Source organism: Lampris incognitus, chromosome 3 (genome assembly GCF_029633865.1).
Source record: "Lampris incognitus isolate fLamInc1 chromosome 3, fLamInc1.hap2, whole genome shotgun sequence".
In the NCBI taxonomy this organism is placed as follows: domain Eukaryota; kingdom Metazoa; phylum Chordata; class Actinopteri; order Lampriformes; family Lampridae; genus Lampris; species Lampris incognitus.
The window spans coordinates 28,647,986-28,672,075 of NC_079213.1; the positions used below are offsets into that span (position 1 = coordinate 28,647,986).

A 24,090-nucleotide genomic window follows, 5' to 3' on the forward strand; every position below is an offset into this window, starting at 1 on the left:
AGGCACTTTGGGCGGTGGACAGGGGTCATCATGGGCATTCTGTGGCTATGCAGCAAGCTGCAATGCACTGTGCTCTGACACCTGTCTATCATAGCCAGCATTAACTTATTCCGTAATTTGAGCCATAGTAGCTCTTTTGTGGGATTGGACCAGACGGGCTAGCCTCCGCTCCTCACACACATCAATGAGCTTTTGGCGCCCATGACCTTGTTGCCGGTTCACTGCTTGTCCTTTAGCCTATTACAGACTTATGTCAATGTCTACAGTATCAGAATGTGGTTATTAAGTACATTCTGTCCACTAGAGGGCATTCCAACCACTCAAAACGTCTAGAAAGACGAATGAACTCTCAGAAAGTCCAGGTCAAGTCCAGGTTTGAATAAAAGCTATTTATCAACTTTCTCAAGGCTAAGAAACACTCCTACTCCCCCAGATATTTAGGAGACCTCGAGAGGTGTCCTAAGTGGATAGGAGTTGCCAGCAGGAGAATGAGACTGAGGAGACAAATTTTCCATCACCTATTGAAATACCTTATGTTTTGGTTAATTTGTGCGCAATACAATTCGTTCCCACGTTTTGGTTAATTTGTGCATGCATGTTTTGGTTAATTTGTGCACACGACATACAATTCCTATTTAGGAGATAGCTACGGTGTTGTTGAATGAGTTGTGTGCGTCTTTACGCACGGGTCGGTATAGGCTACTTGAATGAAGATGTAGCCTACCGTAGTTGCGTGTTGATAGACAACTTATGCGTTCAACGCAGGTTTTATTATGATATAAGAAATTATGCCAAGTTAAGGGTTATGTTAGTTTAGCCTTAACTGTCAGTGTGCAGTTGGTGCTTAGCTCACTGCATCCACGTGTGGGTGCACAAAACAAGCCTTGCATAATTAGGCCTGTGATTTGAAAGAATATACCGTGATGTAACCCTATGAAGCTAGTTAAAATCCTCTACTATAGCGAACACATGGTGATTGATATCCTAATCTAATGAACTAGCCAGTCTTTATCAATTGTCAATGGTACATTCTTTCAAATCACATTTTTCATGTAGGCTACATGTTCCAATGTATTTTGTAGATTAGGCTATTTATGGTCAAATTAGGGGTGAATATAAGCGCCCATCAGTGGTCAGGGCGATCTTTTCTCCACTTAGCATTTTTTTGGTGTTGTCTTTAGTGGTATCGTACAGTTTCACAACTCTGTTGGCGATGGTCGCACGGCTAGGAACCGTGTACCTTGGCTCAAGCTTGTGGACGAAATCTTTAAATCCAGACCACTGCGAGATGTTGATCGGTCTCATATCTTTGCAGATAAACCGTGTCAGTTTCTCTTATCACTGTTGGGCGGGTAGCTGGTAAACGTCTCGATGAGGAGGGAGGCAAAAAGGAGGCCATTCTTGCCTGCCTTAGCTGCGGTTCATCAGACTCCGTTAGCTCTGTTGCTAGCGTACCAGGGTGTAGCGTTAGCAGGTGTGCCCTCAGGTTGCTGGTTGTAGTGTGGTATTTCTTTTGGATCTTGCATATTCTGCAGATTACTATATCTGGATTTGTGATTTTTTCAGTTTGTTGACTGAAATCCAAATATTTTCCACACCTTGCTTCTCAAATGGTCAGGAGTGGTGATCTCTGTTATGTCCTCTCTTTCCGCCATTTCTGTGATAGTGACGTTAACAGTATTGCGCACATTTAATGATATTGTGATTCAGACTCAAACTTTATTGTTCATGACACGTCAAAAGCATTTCACATGGGTAGGCAGGCGAGAAGAACGAGATTCGCTAACATTAGCCAACACATTTATATATATTTAAAATAAATTTTAAAAAATTACACATTTGAATGGCAATTCTAGCATTCGAATAGTATTAATATTTTTAATACTGGAAATATATTCCAGTGTGCGTGCGTGTGTGTGTGCGTGTGTGTGTGTGTGTGCCTGTGTACACACGACGGTTCTGCGCAGAACCCTCAAACTCCCAGGCCTCTGGTAGAGGACCCGAGCTTGAGGAAGACACACAACACCCGAAAAAGGGTGAGAGGGGGATTTATATATATATATATGTGTGTGTGTGTGTGTGTGTATGTATGTATGTATGTATAATTGTTTGTCCACGGATGGAGGAAGAGGGACAGAACCTTTATATAATTTACATCTCGTTGTGGTTTGACTGACCCTCTACTTAGGTGTGGTCCAGGACTGGGAGCAGTTGGATATCAGTAACATGAACCATGACAATTAAGGCAGCAGTGGAGAAATCTTGAGGAGGGCCCGTCTGCGGCCTCTCAATTTGTTAACTGAAGTCCCAAGAATCTGAAGCACATTCGCCAGTGATAATTGCCCACAGACTGTTGTTTGTTAGCATGTTTTGCACCATAAAAGCAAGTTATATAAAGGTGGCTTGAGTCACACCCGCACAGCCCTGAGCATCTCAGCCAGTTGCAGCTGTCAGCCTCATTTGCTTGGGCTTAAAAAAGGTGGATCCAGATCCAAATGTGCTTTTGCCTATGTTATTAATTTAAACAGCATAAATCTGGCTCCTGAGACCTATTTTAGTGTATATACACTTTATGATTGAAATAGAGTTTTTTTTTTTGTTTTTTTGTTTTTTTTTTGTCAAACTGACGTTTTGTTGTTTTTTTGTTTTTTTTGGATAGTTAAATCAGTATTTCATGGTTCAACTTTGGATGAATTCACGGCTCGGTTCTCCAGAGTCAGACCTAACAGGCAGCGTTATGTAATGGCCTGTTGTGTAATGCTCCTGTATGTTTGTAATGTGACTTTCTCCTTGCTCAAAGAGACCCCAGTTATGGGGTTAAACAAGTTAAGTATTGGCCACAGTTGCCCTGCATCAGGGTCGACCTTCAAATCATATCCTCGACTCTGTGTGGGTCAGGTGACCAGATGGCTCAGACCATCCCCCTTTTCTCCCACCCCCCTTGCTACCCCATAAAAGCTGCTTTCCTGTCCCTGTCATGGGCTGAAAAGGGACAACCCTGCCAGTGGCTCTGACCCATGCTCTGGGTCACACACTGTTAGGCTGGCTGCTGAGAGGCCAGGGGGGCGTTTGGATTGGGCTAGTCAGCAGTTTTCCTTTTCAGCTGAGATTAAAGCCATTTAATTTTGTCCCTTTGCTCTTGACTTTCACAAGAAGCCAGGGATTAACTATATGCTTTCTTTTGAGTGTCCTTATTTGCTTGAGGGCAGATTCCTTTTTAGTCATTTTATTATGGCTTTACCGGACCATATGTAGTCTGTGAGGTGGGGTGAGAGTCGAGACTTAATCTGTGTTTTTTTGGTTCACTGAATTTTCTCTTGGTTACCTCAGCGCCCTGTTAGATGGCGCACTGTTCTTTTGTAAAAAAAAAAAAATCAACTTTGAATCACTGCCAGCTCCTCCACTGGGCTCCTGATCTGTAGTCCTACTTAAGGGCCATTAGGCTCCCAGCCTTTTATAGAACTAGTGGAGGCTACTCCCTGAGAGATCAGACAACTTTGTTCTACCTGGCTTGTACCCATTGACTACAGCAAATAAACTGTGTATTTCCAGTGTACATGTGTGGTGCACTCTGCCACCCTACCCAAACTGGAACATGTCATATGTGAGAATGCAACACAATAACAGATGTTAAATTTAATGTGTCAGCTGTTATAATAAATAAATCTGGCCTGATAAAATCACCCAATTTCCTAGTTTGAGGGGCGTCCGGGTAGCATAGCGGTCTATTCTGTTGCCTACCAACACAGGGATCGGCGGTTTGAAACCTTGTGTTACCCCCAGCTTGGTCGGGCGTCCCTACAGACACAATTGGCCGTGTCTGTGGGTTGGAAGCTGGATGTGGGTATGTGTCCTGGTTGCTACATTAGCGCTTCCTCTGGTTGGCCGGGGCGCCTGTTCGGGGGGGGGGCTGAGGGGAATAGCGTGATCCTCCCACACGCTACGTCCCCCTGGCATTACTCCTCACTGTCAGGTGAAAAGAAGCGGCTGATGACTCCACATGTATCATCCAAGCAGCTAAAACAAACCCAGCTATGTGGTGATTAGCGGCAGACTAGGAGGAAAATTGCTTTGAGAGCGAACTATGACTCTGAACTTATTACTGTTACTTATTTTTACTTGTTAATTCCTCTATAGTTGTTATTTTCGCATACTACTTGAAACACCGATCAGCCAAAACATTAAAAGCACCTGCCTAATATTGTGTAGGTGCCCTTTGTGCTGCCAAAACAGCTCTGACCCATCAAGGCATAGACTCCACTGGACCTCTGAAGGTATCCCCTGGTATGTGGCACTAAGATGTTAGCAGCAGATCCTTTAAATCTGCAGCCCTCCCCGGATCAGCAGAGGGGGTGGAGCAGCAACTGGGACGGCTCGGAAGAGTGGAGTAATTGGCTGGATACAATTGGGGAGAAAAAAAAGGGGGGGGTGGGATTGCTACTTTTAAACGTGAACTTAAAAGGCCGCAGTTTGAATTATTTAGCCAAAGAATTCTGCATTAAAGCTGTGTTGTACTTGTGAATATGGTTTTCCACATTTCTACTTACTCTTCTACTCAAAGTTCACACAAAGCCTATACTCATCATAAAACTCAGCAGTGTTAGAGCTACACACTGAACCTACTGACACCTGTGATGTCATTGGTGAATGCATTGATTGACGGTCTAAATCCCAGAGATCATTTTAAAATGAAAGAGTTGCCAGTCCTATTTTCTGAGCCTTTCCCATCACTGAACAAAATCCCAAGGTTGGGTTTTAGATGTTAAATGTTGGTTCTTCTGTCGTATCTTCTTGTAAGCCACAACATCGTTGCTTCTTCTTCAGACTTGCCCCTACCTGTCTAATTCTTTGGCACTTAGTTGCAGTGTCCAGAATTTACATTCGCCGGTTGCTAATTGTGGTTAAGTTTGGTCTTTGGCGAATAAATTATGGTGACCACCTGCCACTAACCGGTAGGGGGGAAAAAATTAATTTCCTATATGCGCTGGAGAAAGCTGCTGGTTTGGTGTCACTTCAGTGTGCTAGATCTGCCGTGCTGCATGTGTCGTGCGTAGGACATAATTGCATCAGTCATTAAACTGCACGATGCTTTGTTACAGTATTTGAGATACTTATTGTCATCCAGGCAGCTGGAACAAACCCAGCTATGTGGTGATTAGCGGCAGACAAGAAGGAGGAAAATTGCTTTGAGGGCGAATTATGACTCTGAACTTATTACTCTTATTTATTTTTACTTGTTAATTCCGCTATAATTGTTATTTTCTCATACTCCTTTATACACCGATCAGCCAAAACCCAGAACAGCTCTGACCCATCAAGGCATGGACTCCACAAGACCTCTGAAGGTGTCCTCTGGTTTGTGGCACTAAGATGTTAGCAGCAGATCCTTTAAGTCCTGTAAGTTGCGAGATGGGGCCTCCATGGATCGGACTTGTTTTTCCTGCACATCCCACAGATGCTTGATTGGATTGAGATCTGGGAATTTGGAGGCCGAGGCGGCACGTTGAACTTTGTCATGTTTCTCAAACCATTCCTGAAAAACATTTTCAGTGTAACGGCACATTATCCTGCTGAAAGAGGCCACTGCCATCAGGGAATACCGTTACCATGAAGGGGTGTACCTGGTCCACAACAATGTCTAGGTAGGTGGCACATGTCAAATTAACATCCATGTGAATGCCAGGACCCAAGGTTTTGCAGCAGAAAGTTAACCAGAGCATCACACTGGCTCCGCCAGCTTGCCTTCTGCCCATAGTTTCTCCTGGTGCCATCTCTTCCCCAGGTAAATGACACACACGCACCTGGCTGTCCACATGATGTAAAAGAAAATGTGATTCATCAGACCAGGCTACTTTCCTCCACTGCTGGCCCAGTTCTGATGCTCACGTACCCATTGTAGATGCTTTAGATGGTGGACTGGGGGTCATCATGTGCACTCTGACTGGTCTGCAGCTACATGGTATGTCTGCAGCTACTGGTGTGCAGCAAGCTGCTATGCACTCTGTGTTCTGACACCTGTCTATCAAAGCCAGCATTAACTCTTTCAGCAGTTTGAGTTACAGTAGCGCTTCTGTGGGATTGGACCAGATAGGCTAGCCTTCGCTCACCGCACACATCAGTGAGCCTTGGGCGCCCATGAGCCTGTTGCCAGTTCACCGGTTGTCCTTCCTTGGACTACTGCATATCGGGAACAGTTGTCTAGCCATCACATTTTGGCCTTTTCAAAGTCCCACTGATCCTTAGGCTTGCCCATTTTTCCTGCTTCCAACACATCAGCTTCAAGAACTGACTGTTGACTTGCTGCCTAATATATCCCACCCTGTAGCGCCGCATTATGTAATAATGTAATACATTTTCACATCATTACGTAATAACGCCACATTTCGTAATAACTTGCCGCATTTTGTAATGAAATTCTTGAACGCAATATGTAATAAAGTTTGCCGCATTTTGTAATAAGTTGTTACTTATTGCACCGGTTATTACAAAATGCGGATGTTACACTTTTTTATGAAGAAAATGTAATAATTTGGTGCATTATGTAATAAACCACCAAAATTTATGTCTTGATTTGAAAAAAACATAACGTCAGAACAACATTGATTTTAAACATTCTAGCATGACTCAACTAAGAATTAATTTTACAAACTAGTAAGATGTTTCATTAGTCAAAACTTATTCAAATATAATTGTTTATTATAATCATAGAGAATGTGTTTGAATGTTCAGAGACAAAAACTGCACCAAGTGCGTGTTACAGACACAAACATTATCAGTGCACTGAAATGTCAGGAGACATACACACATCTGCATTATGTTAAACAAATATTATGTGATTAGAAAGCAGACAAAAGATAAAAACAAATATGAAACAGAAAAAATAATGCAGTTTAATTAATTTAATAAACCATCAAAATTATTGTCCTTCATCTGCATTCATAATATGTATAACAATTAGGAAAAATTAAAATTCTCTAACTGGACTAGCATTATACATTATTTTTTGGTTTGGTTCACAACATAGTGGTGATAGCATGTGTACGTGTACTAAAGCCAGCCACCAGGGGGAGATCCAAACACTTTGGCTTCAGTTTTGCCATGCCCTCTGACCACTTAAGACGGAAAATATTTGAAAGGCAACACGATGAAAGGTATGAACAAATATCAGATTTCAGATTCAGAGAATCTGTCAGAAATGTATGTTGATTGATTTGCAACTAATATGAAATGCTAACAGATTAAAGCCCAAACTTTTAAGTTAGTAACCATGATCTGATTAGCAATGATAAGCTAAACTAGCAGATGCTAGATTGGTTTTAGAAAGTTTCTGAAATGACAGATTAATTTCGGGGACCAATAACAGCAAACTACTGTAAGTTACCACTATAACATAATACAACAACATGATATATTCAATTAAACAAAATATTTTTTGACAGCTCTACAGTTCAGCATAATTGTGGCCTGTACCCTTTGGGTTGTCTGCATGGGATATGGACAACAACAATCAATGACTAAAGATGTCTATGAAGTCATTGTGAAGAAAATAAAGGGAGAGTTCAATGTTCCTGTCAATGCACGTACAAGAGCGCAACAAAGTGCTCTGGTGAGGCTGTGGAGAAATAGGAATCTCTACTCTCTGAGCGAGGATGGAGAGACCTTGCTATGTGCCGGGAAGCCAGTAGCTATGAAGTCTGCAGTTGGTGGCATTGTAAAAAAAAGGTCTGGATGACACAAAGGGATCAGGTGCGAGGAAGCTGAATAAGCGACTAAATGAGCAACACTCTGGCATTAGTGAAAGAAAGGTTAAAAAAACACTGGACTGCTCCAGACGCTACCAACTCCACAAGGCTAGATTTGGAAATAAACCCATTCCGAGGCCCATCAGGGCCAAAGAAGTACAGGATCGGCATCAGATTGACCTCCTTGATATGGGGAAGTGGAAGATCAAGCATGGCCATTTCACATATCGATACATCCTCACTGTGATTGATGTCTTTAGTCGATACACATGGCTTAAACCATTAAAAAGTAAAGACAGCTCAGAGATTGCAAAACATCTTTATGATATCTACGCTGAACATGGCCCTAATCAAGTTATGCAGCATGATCAAGGCAGAGAGTTTAAAGGAGCTGTGCAAAGGCTGATGGAATCAATGCAAGTGAGAATAATTGAGAGTTCACTGTACCATCCCCAAAGCCAAGGAAAGGTAGAGAGGACCCACAGAGTGCTGAGGAAAAAGATCATGTATGACCTTGTGAATTGTCAGAGGAAAGGGGTTAACTGGGTTAAACATTGCCGTCATATTCCCGAGTGCTAAATGAAGACCCAAAGGAAGTTTTAAGTTGGATGTCTCCATTTCAAGTATACTATGGGAGAAAAAGTAACACGGTGATGCATCCCCTGGCAGGTTCTCCATCCAGTGTCATTGGTGAAAAATCCACGAATGATCCACAAAATAATTTACCCTCCCTGAAACAGCGGCTCAGATTTGAGGAAAAACGAAGAAGACAAAGACAAATGGCAAAGAAAGCCACTGAGCATTGCAGTAAACGGATGATCCGGCATGCATCTAAAAAAAATCCTCCAATTTTTTATCATGTCAGTGAAGCTGTTTTGGTGAGAGTGAAAGATGGTGCCCATCGAGTTTCAAAACGATATTGCGTGTTGCCTGGTAGGATCATGAAACGTAACATAAAGCTTTCAAAATACAAAGTTCAGTTCAAGATTCCTGGTGATGCTAAAGTGCAAGAAAAATGGTTCTTTGTTTCTGATGTGACCAGTACAACACGGCAACGAGAAAAAAAGCGCTCTAAATCTTCGGTCAGTTCTAACTTTGCATCCACTTTTGATGACATACACACATGAAGACAGACTGAGGGACTATAACTCCTTAGATGTGAGTGTACGGTTTGACCCAGCACCCGATGGAAATTGCCAGTTTAGTGCCATAGCTGATCGGCTTGCTTCATTAGGAATATTCAGATCAGCAGCAACCCTAAGGGATGAAATAGTTCAAGATCTCAGGTCTAATCCATTTACCGTAAATGGAACACCTTTGTCTCACTATGTTGATGGAAATGACTTGGATGTATACTTGGATAGCATGTCACAATTTGGGACCTACGGAGATCACATCACACTACAAAGGGCAGCTGAAATTTTCAATGTCCAATTTCTCATTATCTCCACACTGGGAACTGATGCCTCTTCTATTATATCTCAGTCTAACACATACTCAGAAAGCTTGCCATTGCTGGTCCTTGGACATATTGCAGAGGAGCATGGAGCACATCATCTCAGTCTGGAGGGGTCAGTGTCTTCATTCATTGAGAATATTGTGGAAGCTGAGAGGGAAAGGACATGTCAAAGATATGAGAATGGATCAAACCAAGAAGATGATGAACCAGATGTTCTCCATGATGATGCCCTGAATGAATGCCATGATGCTACGTTTGTTGAAAACCATCACCATTTCACGGATGAACCAGATGACTGTGCTCTGGATGAACACCATCATGATCCCCTGGATATACCCCATGATGATGCCTTTCTATATGATGATGGAAATTGTGACATGCCCAACCTGCTGACAGATTTGCTGGCATATGTTATTCAGTTGACACTACATGCTGACATGTCAATGCTCGGTGTATTCAACAGGTTTTCTAAACTTTTTCAAGACCTTGCATCACGATTTCTTCCTCAAATCTACATCAGGGAATCTTTAGCTGAAAGCCTTCAGTTGGAACATGACAGTGTCATTAGTATTATGAAGCTATATAAATCAGCTGGACGTGGGAGTGGTCTCTCAGCGAGATTAAAGGAGCTATTTGGAAAAAATAGCAAGTGGATGAGGGCCTGGGTCTTGTTGAGGCACACAAGCTGTGGACATTTCAAAATCAAGGACATTTTTTGGAAAACATAGTATGGGAAGGAAGGAAGGAAGGAAGGAGAGATGTGATGTAAATAGTGAATGAATAAAGGAAAGAATGATAGGAGGAACTTCCAAATGTGACAGATCACATTTAACCTTGAACAGTATGTGTCTGTGGTACCTAGTTCAATAATTTTCTGACTGTTTATCTTTAATCTTTTTAAGAGAAGTTTATGTTGGAGGAAAAGGTATTTCTACTGTTGCTACTAGAGAAGATGGTTTTTTTTCAAGTCGTAAGTAAATTTCTTGTATATTGGAAATATTGCAAATCTTTTTGTTAATCGGCAAGTGTGGCTAGCCTTCTTTTTTATTTTAATAACATGATTAGAAATATCTCATTTTGATTTGAAAGATTGTTTAGGCTGTTTTTAGTCAGTTTATACTATTGTTAACCACTATAGAAAAGGACATCTATGTTGCATTAACACAAGCAGTTTATACTATTGTTAACCACTATAGAAAAGGACATCCATGTTGCATTAACACAAATGGAACTGGAATAAAGTTTTTTCTATTCCATATTTGTTTCTGTCTTTTGTCTGCTTTCTAATCACATAATATTTGTTTAACATAATGCAGATGTGTGTATGTCTCCTGACATTTCAGTGCACTGATAATGTTTGTGTCTGTAACACGCATTTAGTGCAGTTTTTGTCTCTGAACATTCAAACACATTCTCTATGATTATAATAAACAGTTATATTTGAATAAGTTTTGACTAATGAAACATCTTACTAGAAAAATTAATTCTTAGTTGAGTCATGCTAGAATGCTTAAAATCAATGTTGTTCTGACGTTATGTTTTTTTCAAATCAAGACATAAATTTTGGTGGTGTATTACATAATGCACCAAATTATTACATTTTCTTCATAAAAAAGTGCAACATCCGCATTTTGTAATAACCGGTGCAATATGCAACAACTTATTACAAAATGCGGCAAACTTTATTACATATTGCGTTCAAGAATTTTATTACAAAATGCGGCAAGTTATTACGAAATGTGGCGTTATTACATAATGATGTGAAAATTTATTACATTATTACATAATGCGGCGTTATTACATAATGCGGCGCTACACACCCTTAAGCCGGTGTCATTGTAATGAGATAATCAGTGTTATTCACTTACCTATCAGTGGTTTCAGTGTTTTGGCTGATTGGTGTAAATTATCCTTCTTGCACTTAAAGGCAAATACCATTGAATTTATTAATTTAAATGTGTTACACTTTAGTGTTGAAACATTTGAGTTAATATTTCTGCATACAATTAGTGTTACTACTATTATCACTTCACACTAATATTGATTGAGAATCGCATATGAGACCAAGATGATATGCTAAATAGTAATCATAGTAAATTGCAATTGTAAAGAGCAGTTTATTTGTTTGGCTGGTTAAAAAAAAAACTCGTTGGCCAGTAAGTTTTTTTTTTTCTTCCATCCACCAACCACCTTGGCGGGTATGCTAGAGTTAATTTGGTCTCTGCTTTTAGTTATTATTGGGAAGAAAAAATTATCTTTTGGGTGGGTTTATGAAAGAGATGCATCTTACCAGCTCAGTTTTCAAACTCTATTTCAAGCTGAGTTGAGCTTCCCTTTACCTGGCAGATGTAGGTTTACATTGTCCTTTTGTGCTATATTCTGGCAAGTAGTTGTGAGGACTCTGGTTAAAGGTAACCCCTTCCTCTCTGCCCATCCAGCCAAACTCTACTCTTGTTCTTCTCTTTAAGGTTTGTCATTGACTGACCGATTGACTGACTGATCATAGTTGGAGTGACTGAGTGATCAGTCTGACACGATTGTGCCAATTTGTTGGCCAAGCACCAAGATTCATGAGGGAGAGTGCACAGTTAAAGCACCGCAAATAACAATCACTCTGACAAACCGGCAAATTCACAAAAGGATTGTGCAGCCGCTAAGCCTCCACTGATAAGACAAAAGGAAACTGTAATTCTCAAAGTACTTGCAAAGGGTGAAATGCACCCGTAACTACGCTGCCAAGCAAATGTTGTCTCAGTACTCCTGCATCAGGGTCCAAAATTAAAACTCACCAGTGGTCAAAAGCAGGCAAATTTAGTCTTTTGCGAGTAAATTGTGGAGACCACCCGCCACCCTGGCTGGTAGAAAAAAATTGATTTCCTACACGCGCTGGAGAAAGCTGCCGGTTTGCTGTTTGCTGTCGCCTCAGTGTGCTAGATCTGCTGTGCTGCATGTGTTGTGTGTAGTACATAATTGCATCAGTCATCAAACCACGCAATTTTATGTTACAGTATTTGAGGTACTTGTTGTCATCCGAGCAGTTGAAACAAACCCAGCTATGTGGAGGTTTATTGCAGGAGTGGAGCCCCCAACAAAGAAAAAGAAAAGGGCGAACTTCAGGCCAAAGGGACCACTGCTGCCATGGCCAATGAAAGCACTCCCTCCTCCTCGTCTCACATATTAATATTCACTATGCCCCTGAACTTATATCCGTTGCTTATTTTTGTTATGCCTCTAACTGTTATATTGTCTGTCTTCTTAATAAATGATCCTTCTTGTATTTAAAGGCAAATACCTCTGAATTTATTAATTCAAATGTTACACTTTACTGTTGAAACAGTTGAACTAATATTTCTGCATACAGTTGGTGTTACTACTACTATTGATGCACACTACTATAATATTGATTGAGAAATGCATATAAGACAAAGATGACATGCTTACTAGTAATAATAGCAAATTACAACAGTAAAGGCAATATTTGTTTGTTTGTTTATTTATGTGGCTTGTAAAAAAAAATCCGTTGGGCCAGTAATTTTTATATATATACACTACCGTTCAAAAGTTTGGGATCACATTGAAATGTCCATATTTTTGAAGGAAAAGCACTGTACTGTTCAATGAAGATAACTTTAAACTAGTCTTAACTTTAAAGAAATACACTCTATACATTGCTAATGTGGTAAATGACTATTCTAGCTGCAAATGTCTGGTTTTTGGTGCAATATCTACATAGGTGTATAGAGGCCCATTTCAAGCAACTATCACTCCAGTGTTCTAATGGTACAATGTGTTTGCTCATTGGCTCAGAAGGCTAATTGATGATTAGAAAACCCTTGTGCAATCATGTTCACACATCTGAAAACAGTTTAGCTCGTTACAGAAGCTACAAAACTGACCTTCCTTTGAGCAGATTGAGTTTCTGGAGCATCACATTTGTGGGGTCAATTAAACGCTCAAAATGGCCAGAAAAAGAGAACTTTCATCTGAAACTCGACAGTCTATTCTTGTTCTTAGAAATGAAGGCTATTCCATGCGAGAAATTGCTAAGAAATTGAAGATTTCCTACACCGGTGTGTACTACTCCCTTCAGAGGACAGCACAAACAGGCTCTAACCAGAGTAGAAAAAGAAGTGGGAGGCCGCGTTGCACAACTGAGCAAGAAGATAAGTACATTAGAGTCTCTAGTTTGAGAAACAGACGCCTCACAGGTCCCCAACTGGCATCTTCATTAAATAGTACCCGCAAAACACCAGTGTCAACATCTACAGTGAAGAGGCGGCTGCGGGATTCTGGGCTTCAGGGCAGAGTGGCAAAGAAAAAGCCATATCTGAGACTGACCAATAAAAGAAAAAGATTAAAATGGGCAAAAGAACACAGACATTGGACAGAGGAAGACTGGAAAAAAGTGTTGTGGACGGATGAATCCAAGTTTGAGGTGTTTGGATCACAAAGAAGAACGTTTGTGAGACGCAGAACAAATGAAAAGATGCTGGAAGAATGCCTGATGCCATCTGTTAAGCATGGTGGAGGTAATGTGATGGTCTGGGGTTGCTTTGGTGCTGGTAAGGTGGGAGATTTGTACAGGGTAAAAGGGATGCTGAATAAGGAAGGCTATCACTCCATTTTGCAACGCCATGCCATACCCAGTGGACAGCGCTTGATTGGAGCCAATTTCATCCTACAACAGGACAATGACCCTAAACACACCTCCAAATTGTGCAAGAACTATTTATAGCAGAAGCAGGCAGCTGGTATTCTATCGGTAATGGAGTGGCCAGCGCAGTCACCAGATCTGAACCCCATTGAGCTGTTGTGGGAGCAGCTTGACCGTATGGTACGCAAGAAGTGCCCATCCAACCAATCCAACTTGTGGGAGCTGCTTCTGGAAGCGTGGGGTGCAATTTCTCCAGATTACCTCAACAAATTAACAGCTAGAATGCCAAAGGTCTGCAATGCTGTAATTGCTGCAAATGGAGGATTCTTTGACGAAAGCAAAGTTTGATGTAAAAAAAATCTTATTTCAAATACAAATCATTATTTCTAACCTTGTCAATGTCTTGACTCTATTTTCTATTCATTTCACAACATATGGTGGTGAATAAGTGTGACTTTTCATGGAAAACACAAAATTGTTTGGGTGATCCCAAACTTTTGAACGGTAGTGTGTATATATATATATGTATATATATATATATATATATATATATATATATGTATATATATACACACACTAGCCACCTTGGAAGGTAAGCCAAAAAGTTCATTTTGGTCCTGTCCAGTGCTATATCACTTTTAAATTTAACTGAGACCGAAATCGTTCACAGGTTACAGGTTGCCAGTCAAACAGTTCTTGCTTTACTTGATGACATCAAGGATGACATTGAGCCTGCCAACTGTGTTCTTGGCACAAAGCTGCCATTTATAGTTTCCTACATGGATAATTGCCATCAGACATTAAGCAAGGGCAAATTGCACTCAGCTGCAAAACTAGTATTAAATAATGATAATGTGCTAGTGTCCGCCACAATAATAATAATTCTATTTATACACTGCTTTTCAAAGTACTCACATGCTTTACATATGTAAAATTAAACATAAAAACACCAAAAGCAAAAAAAAAACAAAAAAAACCACAGCATTAATCACACATTAAAGGCAGTTCTGAATAGCCAAGTTTTGATTCGTGATTTGAATGTGGACAGATCGATGCATTCTCTGATGTGTTGGGGGGGGGGGGGTTCCAGAGGGAGGAGGCAGCAATGGAGAAGGCTGTCGCCCCAGGTCAAGTGCTTGGTTCTGTGTGGAGGAGACAGGAAGTTGACATCAGAGGAGCGAAGGCTGCAGGAAGGAGTATGATAGTGGAGCAGGTCAGTAAGGTAGGAGGGGGCCTGGTTATGGAGGGCTTTGTGGGTGAGGAGAAGGACTTTGAATTGGATCCGTTGTGGGAGAGGGAGCCAGTAGAGTTCTGGAGAACAGAGGTGACATGGTCACGGGGGTGGGAGTTGGTGAGCAGCAGAGTTCTGGATGTACTAGAGTTTGTTTAGGACTTCGGATGATGAGCTGTAGAGAATGCTGTTGCAGTAATCAATCCTGGATGTGATGAAGGCATGGCTCAAGGTTTCAGCAGCACAGAAGGAGGATGATGGGCTGAGATGAACTATGTTTTGTAGGTGGAAAAGGGCAGTTCTGCTGATTTGATTGACGTGGTGTTCAAAGGAGAGGCCGCTGTCAAATGATGCCAAGGTTGTGGATGTGTGGGGAAGGGGGAGAGGGGGGAGTTATCAATAGTAAGGCATAAGTTGTGGGTGGTTTTGGTAAGGGATTTATGGGTGTGTTGGCGCTGTAATGTCATTTAGCACAATATCTTTTGTGAATCAGATATTGCGATGGGGCAGATAGCGGTTGCAAATGATGCACACTTCATGGCGCTATCAGCGGCCACAATTAATTCTTTGTGAATTCCTCTGTCAATACAGAGGCAGTCTTAGAAAAACAAGACATCCGAAGATAGAAAAAGATGAGAGGAGGGGGAGTTAATAGATAATTAGAGTAGTTTATAATTACAATCAAATTAATTCTTCCTGTCAGACCGAGGGTGGTCTGACAGGACGCAGAAGCGGGGCAGGCTAAGCGAACTGCTAGCCCATGCAGTCCGACAGTCATCCTGGCGTTCGCCCTCTTGGACAGTGAAATTTGTTTTTTTCTTTTTTATATTGGATATATGTGTTTTCGTAGTTGTTTTTTGTAGTTTGGATATATGTGTTCTTGTAGTTTGGATGTGTTTTTGTCTTTGTGTTGCACTGCTGTGGGCTGGGGGAGACGATATTTCATTTCGTTTCACGTGCATGGAATGAAATGACAAATAAATGTTCCTGGTTCCTGAAATGAAGTTCTCTTTCAAATCACACATACCAAGATATGAGTGGAAAGTATTTTTCTTGCAACTGCATTTATAACTTCTTTTTTTTTCTTCTTTTTTTTTTTGAACTCAAACCAGGTTAACCACGTCATGTGATATGCTACTTCATTACACTTTAACAGCAAATATTACTGGGACCACTACAGAAAATTATCGGTGAACATTTAATATCCAGGAATTCACATTATAGACACTACCAGTGACTACCCCCTGTAACAAACTGGCCACAGTTTCAAACATTGCCAACACAGTCCAGCTATGTGCTAGGTTTTGACCTAGTGTTGTTATGGTTCACCCCACTTAGCCCCCCTTTTTATACCTGGAGCATATATGAGGTCAACAGAGGACTCTCAGTAACTGATTGAGTTCATACGTTCATGTTAGCCATCACTCTGTTGAAGGGACCTTTAATCATTTTGGTCTTGGATACAAACTGCAGCTACAAACTGAGCCGATGATGAGAGGGCCAATGACAGCCTGCTTGGCTGTCATTGGCCCTCTCATCATCGGCTCAGTTTCCTTTTTTTTTTTTTTTTTTTTTTACAGCTTGAGGCACACTTAAGCTCTGAAAGGTGTCAGGGAATGAGTGATGATGTGTTTTTGGGAATAAAGGGAAAACCTATAGGATCAGCCTGAGTGTTGGCTCTACCCCAGAGCACTTGGATCGTTGTTTATCCAGTTCTGCACAATCACCTCTCAGCTGACTAGTCAGACACTCGTGCGACAGTACGCTCACCATTTCAGCCTGTGTGAATTCCAGCCAGGTGTCAACAAGACAATACAGGCCTGTTCTCACAGCTGCCCCGCATGCAGCATATAGATTAGACATACTGACCCACTTAACCAGCTGTATGGCCTGTGTGGTTTCCCCACAAGAGCTTCATTGTAACATTGTCAGAATATTGGCATAAAGAAACACAATAATGCAGGCAAGGCGTTTAGCTACACCCCCTAGTGTTGATGTAGAAAACATTATTTTGCCCCTTTCTGTTTAGTGCCCTTAACGTAATGGCTAAACTCATTCCCTGGCTTAGTAAAAGTGCAGGGCTTAGTGGATCTTTATTTATTGACTGCTAATCAATATCATGATTGATGCCTCCCAAAATCGTGGATGGATTTGAACCTTGGTTGTGTAATATGCCAGTTAATTTTGCTGAGAAAACTTTACTGTCCCTTTTTGAATTGAATCCATTGTCACTAGCTACAAATTAAACTTTTTCCTGCATGCATGCCACTTATTGTATTTACTCGACTACTTGATTTCACAAACTATAATGCCCCATTAATTTCCCCAAGTCTTGACGTAAAACACGTAAGGTCATTGCGTAGTTACACCTTTGCCTTGCACAAATGCAGCCAGACTTAGGTGTTAAAGCCTACAGCCTCCCCCCTGGCTGGTAATCCTCACATAGGCCAGACTGACGGGCTCTCCTTCTCTGTCCTGCCTCACCAGGAGTGGACATCGAGGCAGCCCGGAAGGAGGAGGAACGCATCATGCTGCGGGATGCCCGACAGTGGCTCAACAGTGGCCAAATCCAGGATGTTCGACATGCCAAGTCGGGAGGAACGGCACTCCACGTTGCTGCTGCAAAGGGATATGTTGAGGTTTTAAAGTAAGTGGGATTTTTTAAAAATTATTATTGTTATTCATAGGAAGTGAACTGTGAGTGCCATCAATGTTCATTTCATTGAGTTCACTAATCCATCACCATGTTTACTATAAAAACAGGCCTTTCCCACATGTTAAAGTGTATGGGTACTGTTTATAGCCATATAAAGATGAGGCATACCATTGTTTTTTCTTTTTTTGCTAATCTCTAATCTCTTCTTGGTCTTTGTTCTGTCATGTACATTGTTCCTTTGGGCTGTTAATGTAGCCACACTGCTTCCATAGAGGTACTGCAGAACCCTGTCCATCTGCTCTGGGAAGCTAGCCAATGCTCTCCGCTGCCGTAGTTAGCACTAAGATCTCTAATGTCATCCACAACTACAATACTTGGAGACACGGATCCAAATGTTTTTCCCGTCACACCACCGGATTTATTGTCAGTGAGATACCAAGCCCTTGACCTCATTCTGCTTTTGCTGAGGAATGACTAAGCTTTTCAAATTTTGTGTTCGTGGTTTCGGGGTGGGCTCGGCTAGCATCGCATTTTGAACGAGGTCTACAAATGCTGACGCACTTCTAAAAAGCCTGGATCCTGGCAGCAACCGATAAGATTAGTTTACAGAGCCAAATCCAAGAATGCTAGATTTGCGAGTTCAAATGAACTCTATTTTTGTTCCCTCCTCTCCCCTGTATTGTGCAGGCTCTTGATCCAAGCAGGGTATGATGTAAATATTAAGGACTATGATGGCTGGACTCCGCTCCATGCAGCTGCACACTGGGGCAAAGAGGAAGCCTGCAGGATCCTAGTGGAGAATCTATGCGACATGGACCTCATCAATAAAGTGGTGAGTGTCAGGTCCGCGGACCTACCAGGTCTTTTTTTCCCCCATTCTGTTTAGTCAGTGCTGTATAATCCACTTTCATATTGGTGTTTCTAAGAATACCATGCTCCTCACCCTCCAGGGTCAGACAGCTTTTGATGTAGCAGATGAAGATGTTCTTGGCTACTTAGAAGAGCTACAAAAGAAACAAAATCTGGTAAGTCTCTTTCACATACCAGTTGCTGATTGTGTTGGGGCTTATACTTCGGCACAAGAGAGCTGGTGAATCCATCTTAATGCAAGATCGAATTAAACCTTATTCAAATAGATCTTCAGTTTCAATATTGTGGAAATTTTGTGGAAGGCTTTATTTGAGAGTGCACAAAAAAGATGTGATCATTTTTCTCTTCAATTTTATTCTACTGTGGTAGATGGAAGTCCCTTTAATTTTTTTCTTTTGGTCCTGTTAATCATTACTGATGCTCTTCTTGATCCAGTTAATGAGCGAGAAGAAGGATGTTAAGAAGTCTCCCTTGATAGAAACGACAACCACAGGGGACAACAACCAATCATTGAAACCACTCAAGAGGTAAACTGTGTCCAGATATGAGACATTTCATTCACTTACAAATGAGGTGAAGTGTCAATCAAATGAGTTTCTTACATTCATATAGAGTTGACATGATAAACATATATGTTTCACCTTTTGTAACTTATGGTATTTAACTGTCCTGTACTATAAACTAATGCTAGGTTTCATTCATTTTTATGTATTCCAGCAAAGAGACACTACTCCTGGAGCCAGAGAAGACTGCCCCACGCATCGAGACCTTGGAACCAGAAAAGGTGGATGAAGAAGAGGAGGGGAAGAAGGATGAGTCAAGCTGCTCAAGTGAGGAAGAGGAGGAAGAAGATTCCGAGTCAGAAACTGAAGCAGGTATGGTATGCTTGTACGCATTAGTCTGAAACCCACAAAGGTTTTTCTTTTCAAAACTGGCTGCAGAGAGTCTCTAATAAGCCAACTCTGGGGGCATTCTGCTCAGATCATTTCATTGGGATGACATTCATTTAAAACCTCTCTGTAGCCCTGTGCATTTTTTTTACTTTACTGATCACTAATTGTGATCTTTACCAGACTTTTATACCTGCTCTTTCTCCTTCCAGACAAGAGCAAGCCTGCAGCTCCAGTGAGCAACAGCACAACGCCCACCTCGGCCAGCATTACGGTGTCATCACCAGCCAGCCCTACCAACCAGGTGACCTCCCCCACCTCGCCTGTCAAGAAGGTAGGGCCCTCAGGCCTTCCACTGATTCACATCCCTCTCACAACCACCCATGTTGCTAGAGGACCTCTATGAACATGATCCACTGTATGTAACAAACCTGCTATTTAAATTTTCACTCAAAGGCACCAGCAGTATCAGGGATGATGCTGTTGTGGACCTGGGGGTGGAATGAAATGGTATAACATAGTAACTGACGTAACTGTCACTATGCTGCCCTCTCTCCAGTCTAAGAAGAAACTGCACATACCATCATATGAGCAGGGTCCAAAATTAACTTTTTGGCTTACCTGTCAAGGTGGCTGGTAAATGAAAAAATTCACTTGCCAGACAGATTTTTTTTTTATATATATATATATATATATATATACCAGCCAAAAAAAATTATTTTTTTACTATTGCAATTTGCTATTATTACTACTTAGCATGCCATCTTGGTCTCATATGTGATTCTCAATTAATATTATAGTAGTGTGCAGTAATAATAGTAGTAACACTAACTGTATGCATAAATATTAATTAACTGTATCAACACTAAAAGTGTAACACATTTGAATTGATAAATTCAGTGGTATTCACCTTTAAGTGTAAGAAGGATTGTTTATCAGGGCTCCAGACTAACTTTTCCACTGGTAACACTGGTGCTACCAACTTTCTCAGTTGGTTGCACCAGCACATGATTTGGTCGCACTTTTTTTTCCTTTTTTTTTTTTTAATGCATAGCATGGTCATCACCAGCCAGCCCTACCAACCAGGTGACCTCCCCCACCTCGCCTGTCAATCGATGACATTGCATGCTGATGAATGGTTGTCTTAATTTGCATACCCTAGTTTTGCACCGATGTAAAGATTGACAGTGACTCGGGACTTGATATTTGCAAAATATTTTAATCTGAATATTAAGTTTGAATTATTAAGATTTGAATACTTTGAATGGGATTTCCTCTTTGGCTATGTTATTGGGAGAGTTGAACTTCATGACCATTTCATTCTCCTTGTTGAGCGATTACGCTCATCTAACTGCTGAAAAGTAGTCGGGAGTGGCTCAGTGTTTCGGGTCATGCATCGGTCCCTACAGGTTTTGTGTTCCTTACTGTCATTGTACAACTTCAAAGTTTCAAGCTCAAACTGTGTTGACCCGGTAACAAGTTTAGAGTTGCCTGCAATGGACAGACCACAGTGCCTACAATATACACGCAGCAGCTTTCCCCTTGTACTGCGTTAGCCATTGTGGTTGAAAGTAGTACTTTTTCTTCTTCACTGGCTCAGTCGGTCTCTCCCTGCCTGCACTTTGATCATCATCATCGGTGTCTGAGTTGGAACCTTTCGTTGGCTCTCCCTCCTCCTCTTGCTTCTCATTTTGCTTTTTAAGATAATTGGCTAAAGACCGCTTCATTTTTGGAATACGGTAACGGCTAAATGGATTGTTGCCAGATTTGGCAGAGTTTGTGAATATAACAATTATAGAGGAATTAACGATAACAAGTAAAAGTAACCAATAAGTTCAGAGTCATAGTTCATTTTAATGTTTGTTTATTCTGTAGTAGCATGTTTAGTCTTCTTCAGACAGTTCGCTCTCAAAGCGAGTTTTCTCCTACATGTCTCCCACTAATCTCCACATAACTGGGTTTGTTTCAGCTGCCCAGATGACAAGTACCTGAAATACTATAACAAAAAAATCACGCAGTTTGATGACTGACGCAATTACATACTATGCTCGACACACGCAGCATGGGAGTGACAGCCAACCAGCAACTTCCTCCTTTCTCCAGCGCGTATAGGAAATTCATTTATTTTTACCGGCCAGAATGGTGGATGGTTTCTATAATTTACTCCCCAAAGACTAATTTAAGATTTAATTTAAGTTTAGGCATGGTGGTGCAGTGGTTAGTGCGGTTGCCTCACAGCAAGAAGGTGCTTGGTTCGAGCCCCGGAGTTTCAACCTTGGGGGTCGTCCCGGGTCATCCTCAGTGTGGAGTTTGCATGTTCTCCCCGTATCTGTGTGCGTTTCCTCTGGGTGCTCCGGTTTCCTCCCACAGTCCAAAGACATGTAGGTCAGGTGAATCGGCTGTACTAAATTGTCCCTAGATGTGTGTGTGTGTCGTCCCGGTGATGGCCCGGCTGCCTGTCGAGGGTGTCTCTCCGCCTGCCGCCCAATGACTGCTGGGATAGGCTCCAGCAACCCTGAGAGCAGGATAAGTGGTTTCGGGTAATGGATGGATGGATGGACTTATTTACCCACATCGGGTGACTGGCAAGTGTTAATTTTGGACCCTGCATATGAGGAGCATGGAGCTCTGTACCAGTGACATTTGTGGATGCCGTAATGTTAACAGAAATCAATAAAATTCAACATCTGTTGAGAGTATCCCACACCTTGAACATGAACGTAATTTCATCGCCGGCTGAAGATCCAGATAAATGAGGTGTGGTTGATACACCAGGTCATCAGGCAAAGAGTAGAGATTAGTGGGCATTGGCTCTCAGCGTTGGTTTTAATAGAATCCAGAAAGCTTATTAAAGTCACCAACGGCCATAAAAGGGAGCGATTGCTTCTCTCTGGCTTTCAACATACATGGCAGTAGGCTGCACGGGGGAAGTAAGTAGCAAAATACTAGATGATGTTAACAGCTTACTATCAAGCTGTTTGGTTGAGTTGGGTCATCAGGAGGCTGCAGTGTATATAGAAAAGCAGTTCATGTTGGTTTTTAAGCAAACATAATGAAGACTGGTGTAATTTTTACTTTGTGATTGCTGCCCTCTGCTGGAAAAATAATGGCACACAGGTCAAGCTATATTTGCATGGCTATTTTCTGAGTATGCATCTTTCTGCTGTCTGAAACAGTGATCATAGATCATCAACTTCTGGCTAGCCATTTTGGCGTGTTTGCATAAGTAATGGTTAGAATATCCAATGAAATGGATAAAAAGGTAACCTGAATTCCAAAGGGAAAACTTCTGGTGATGCACTGATGCATGCTCAATAATTCAGGTAAGGAAATCACAGAAAGCTGAATCAGTTCATCTGGACCCAATGTTTATTGGGTGAGGTGTCCCCAGGCTGGGGATACCTGCAGTCAGTTGAGACTGATGAAGTCACTCAGATGAGTGATGAAACATTTCTCCCAATAAACGTTGTGTCCAGATGAACTGCTTCAACTTTCTGTGATCTGGCAATGCAATAAAACTTGATGATTTCATTAAATCGGTGATACTTGACACAGCCTGGTGGTAGCGAAACACACGGCTCTTCTGGATAAGAACATATGTACTGAACTCTTAATTGTTGTGCTTTTAGTGCACTTTTCAACTCAAGGCCACATTTTTCGAAAGCTCATTTTCCAAAAGTCTATAACTTTTCTTCCTACAATGATCTTCTTGTTCTTATTGTCCACTTAAGTCCAGCGCTCACACGGCACAATGTTCTCTGTCTAACAAGAGTGTGCAAAACATTAACAATGTCCCGTTTTACTCTAGCAAGTATCCATTGACCTCTCAATGGCTCACTTGTAAACATAACAGAGCAGTCACTTATGCCAGCTGAGAACAATAAGGATAGTTTCAGTGGTGTGGCAGTAAACATTGTGTGGTGTGACCAGGCCTGTAAAAGCTCTCTGTCTTTATGTCCTTGCCATGAAGTGTGTTTCTGTTGCTGCTGCTTCTTATGTCTTATTCTAGCCTTTTCTCTCTATCCTTCTCCCTGCCCCCTTCTCTCTATCCTTTTCTCATCCTGGGCTCTTGACATGGTTGGCTTTAGTCTGATTTTATTACCCCCCTCATGCCTGTGGCGGAGCCAGGCTGTCCTGCATTGTGGCGTCAAGGCTTGCGCAAAACTGGCATTTCTCTTGTGCCCAAAAAACTCATGGTGAGGCATTGGTGTGCACCAAAGTTGTTCTCTCGTCCTACCTCATGCACCTGTGCACTGACAAAAGAGTTGAAACCTTTTACCACCTTGGCCCATTCCAGAGGATGCTAACTGAAACCCCCCTGTCCCTTAATCTCCCACTCACTCACTGACCCAACATGTTGTTTTTGTCGCATGTATCAACAACTGCACCATGTGTTGGCTTCTGTGCTTTTTCTAGTCACGTTTCATCCATCTGTCCTGTTGTTTCCACAAACTGAAACACCAAAAACTAGTTTGGAGCCCGAACTCAGGCATATAAATACTACAGGGATGAGCGGACTCTGAAGCATCCATGCGTTAAGAAGGGTATCTCGTCTGTGTTGACAATTCACCAGGGGCCCCTTCACCAA

General features: G+C 41.6%; 1 protein-coding gene across 4 annotated transcripts in view; it reads left to right on the top strand.

Moving 5' to 3' along the window:
• The window catches only part of ppp1r12a (protein phosphatase 1, regulatory subunit 12A), an 82,041-nt gene that overhangs the window by 37,730 nt on the left and 20,221 nt on the right, over positions 1–24,090 (top strand). For all 4 annotated transcript variants that reach the window (XM_056276065.1, XM_056276066.1, XM_056276067.1 and 1 more), the window contains exons 4-9: positions 17,574–17,733; positions 18,430–18,574; positions 18,693–18,767; positions 19,048–19,139; positions 19,330–19,487; positions 19,715–19,836. In XM_056276065.1, the coding sequence (XP_056132040.1) occupies positions 17,574–17,733; positions 18,430–18,574; positions 18,693–18,767; positions 19,048–19,139; positions 19,330–19,487; positions 19,715–19,836 (752 nt within the window). The remainder of the gene's footprint in view (positions 1–17,573; positions 17,734–18,429; positions 18,575–18,692; positions 18,768–19,047; positions 19,140–19,329; positions 19,488–19,714; positions 19,837–24,090) is intronic.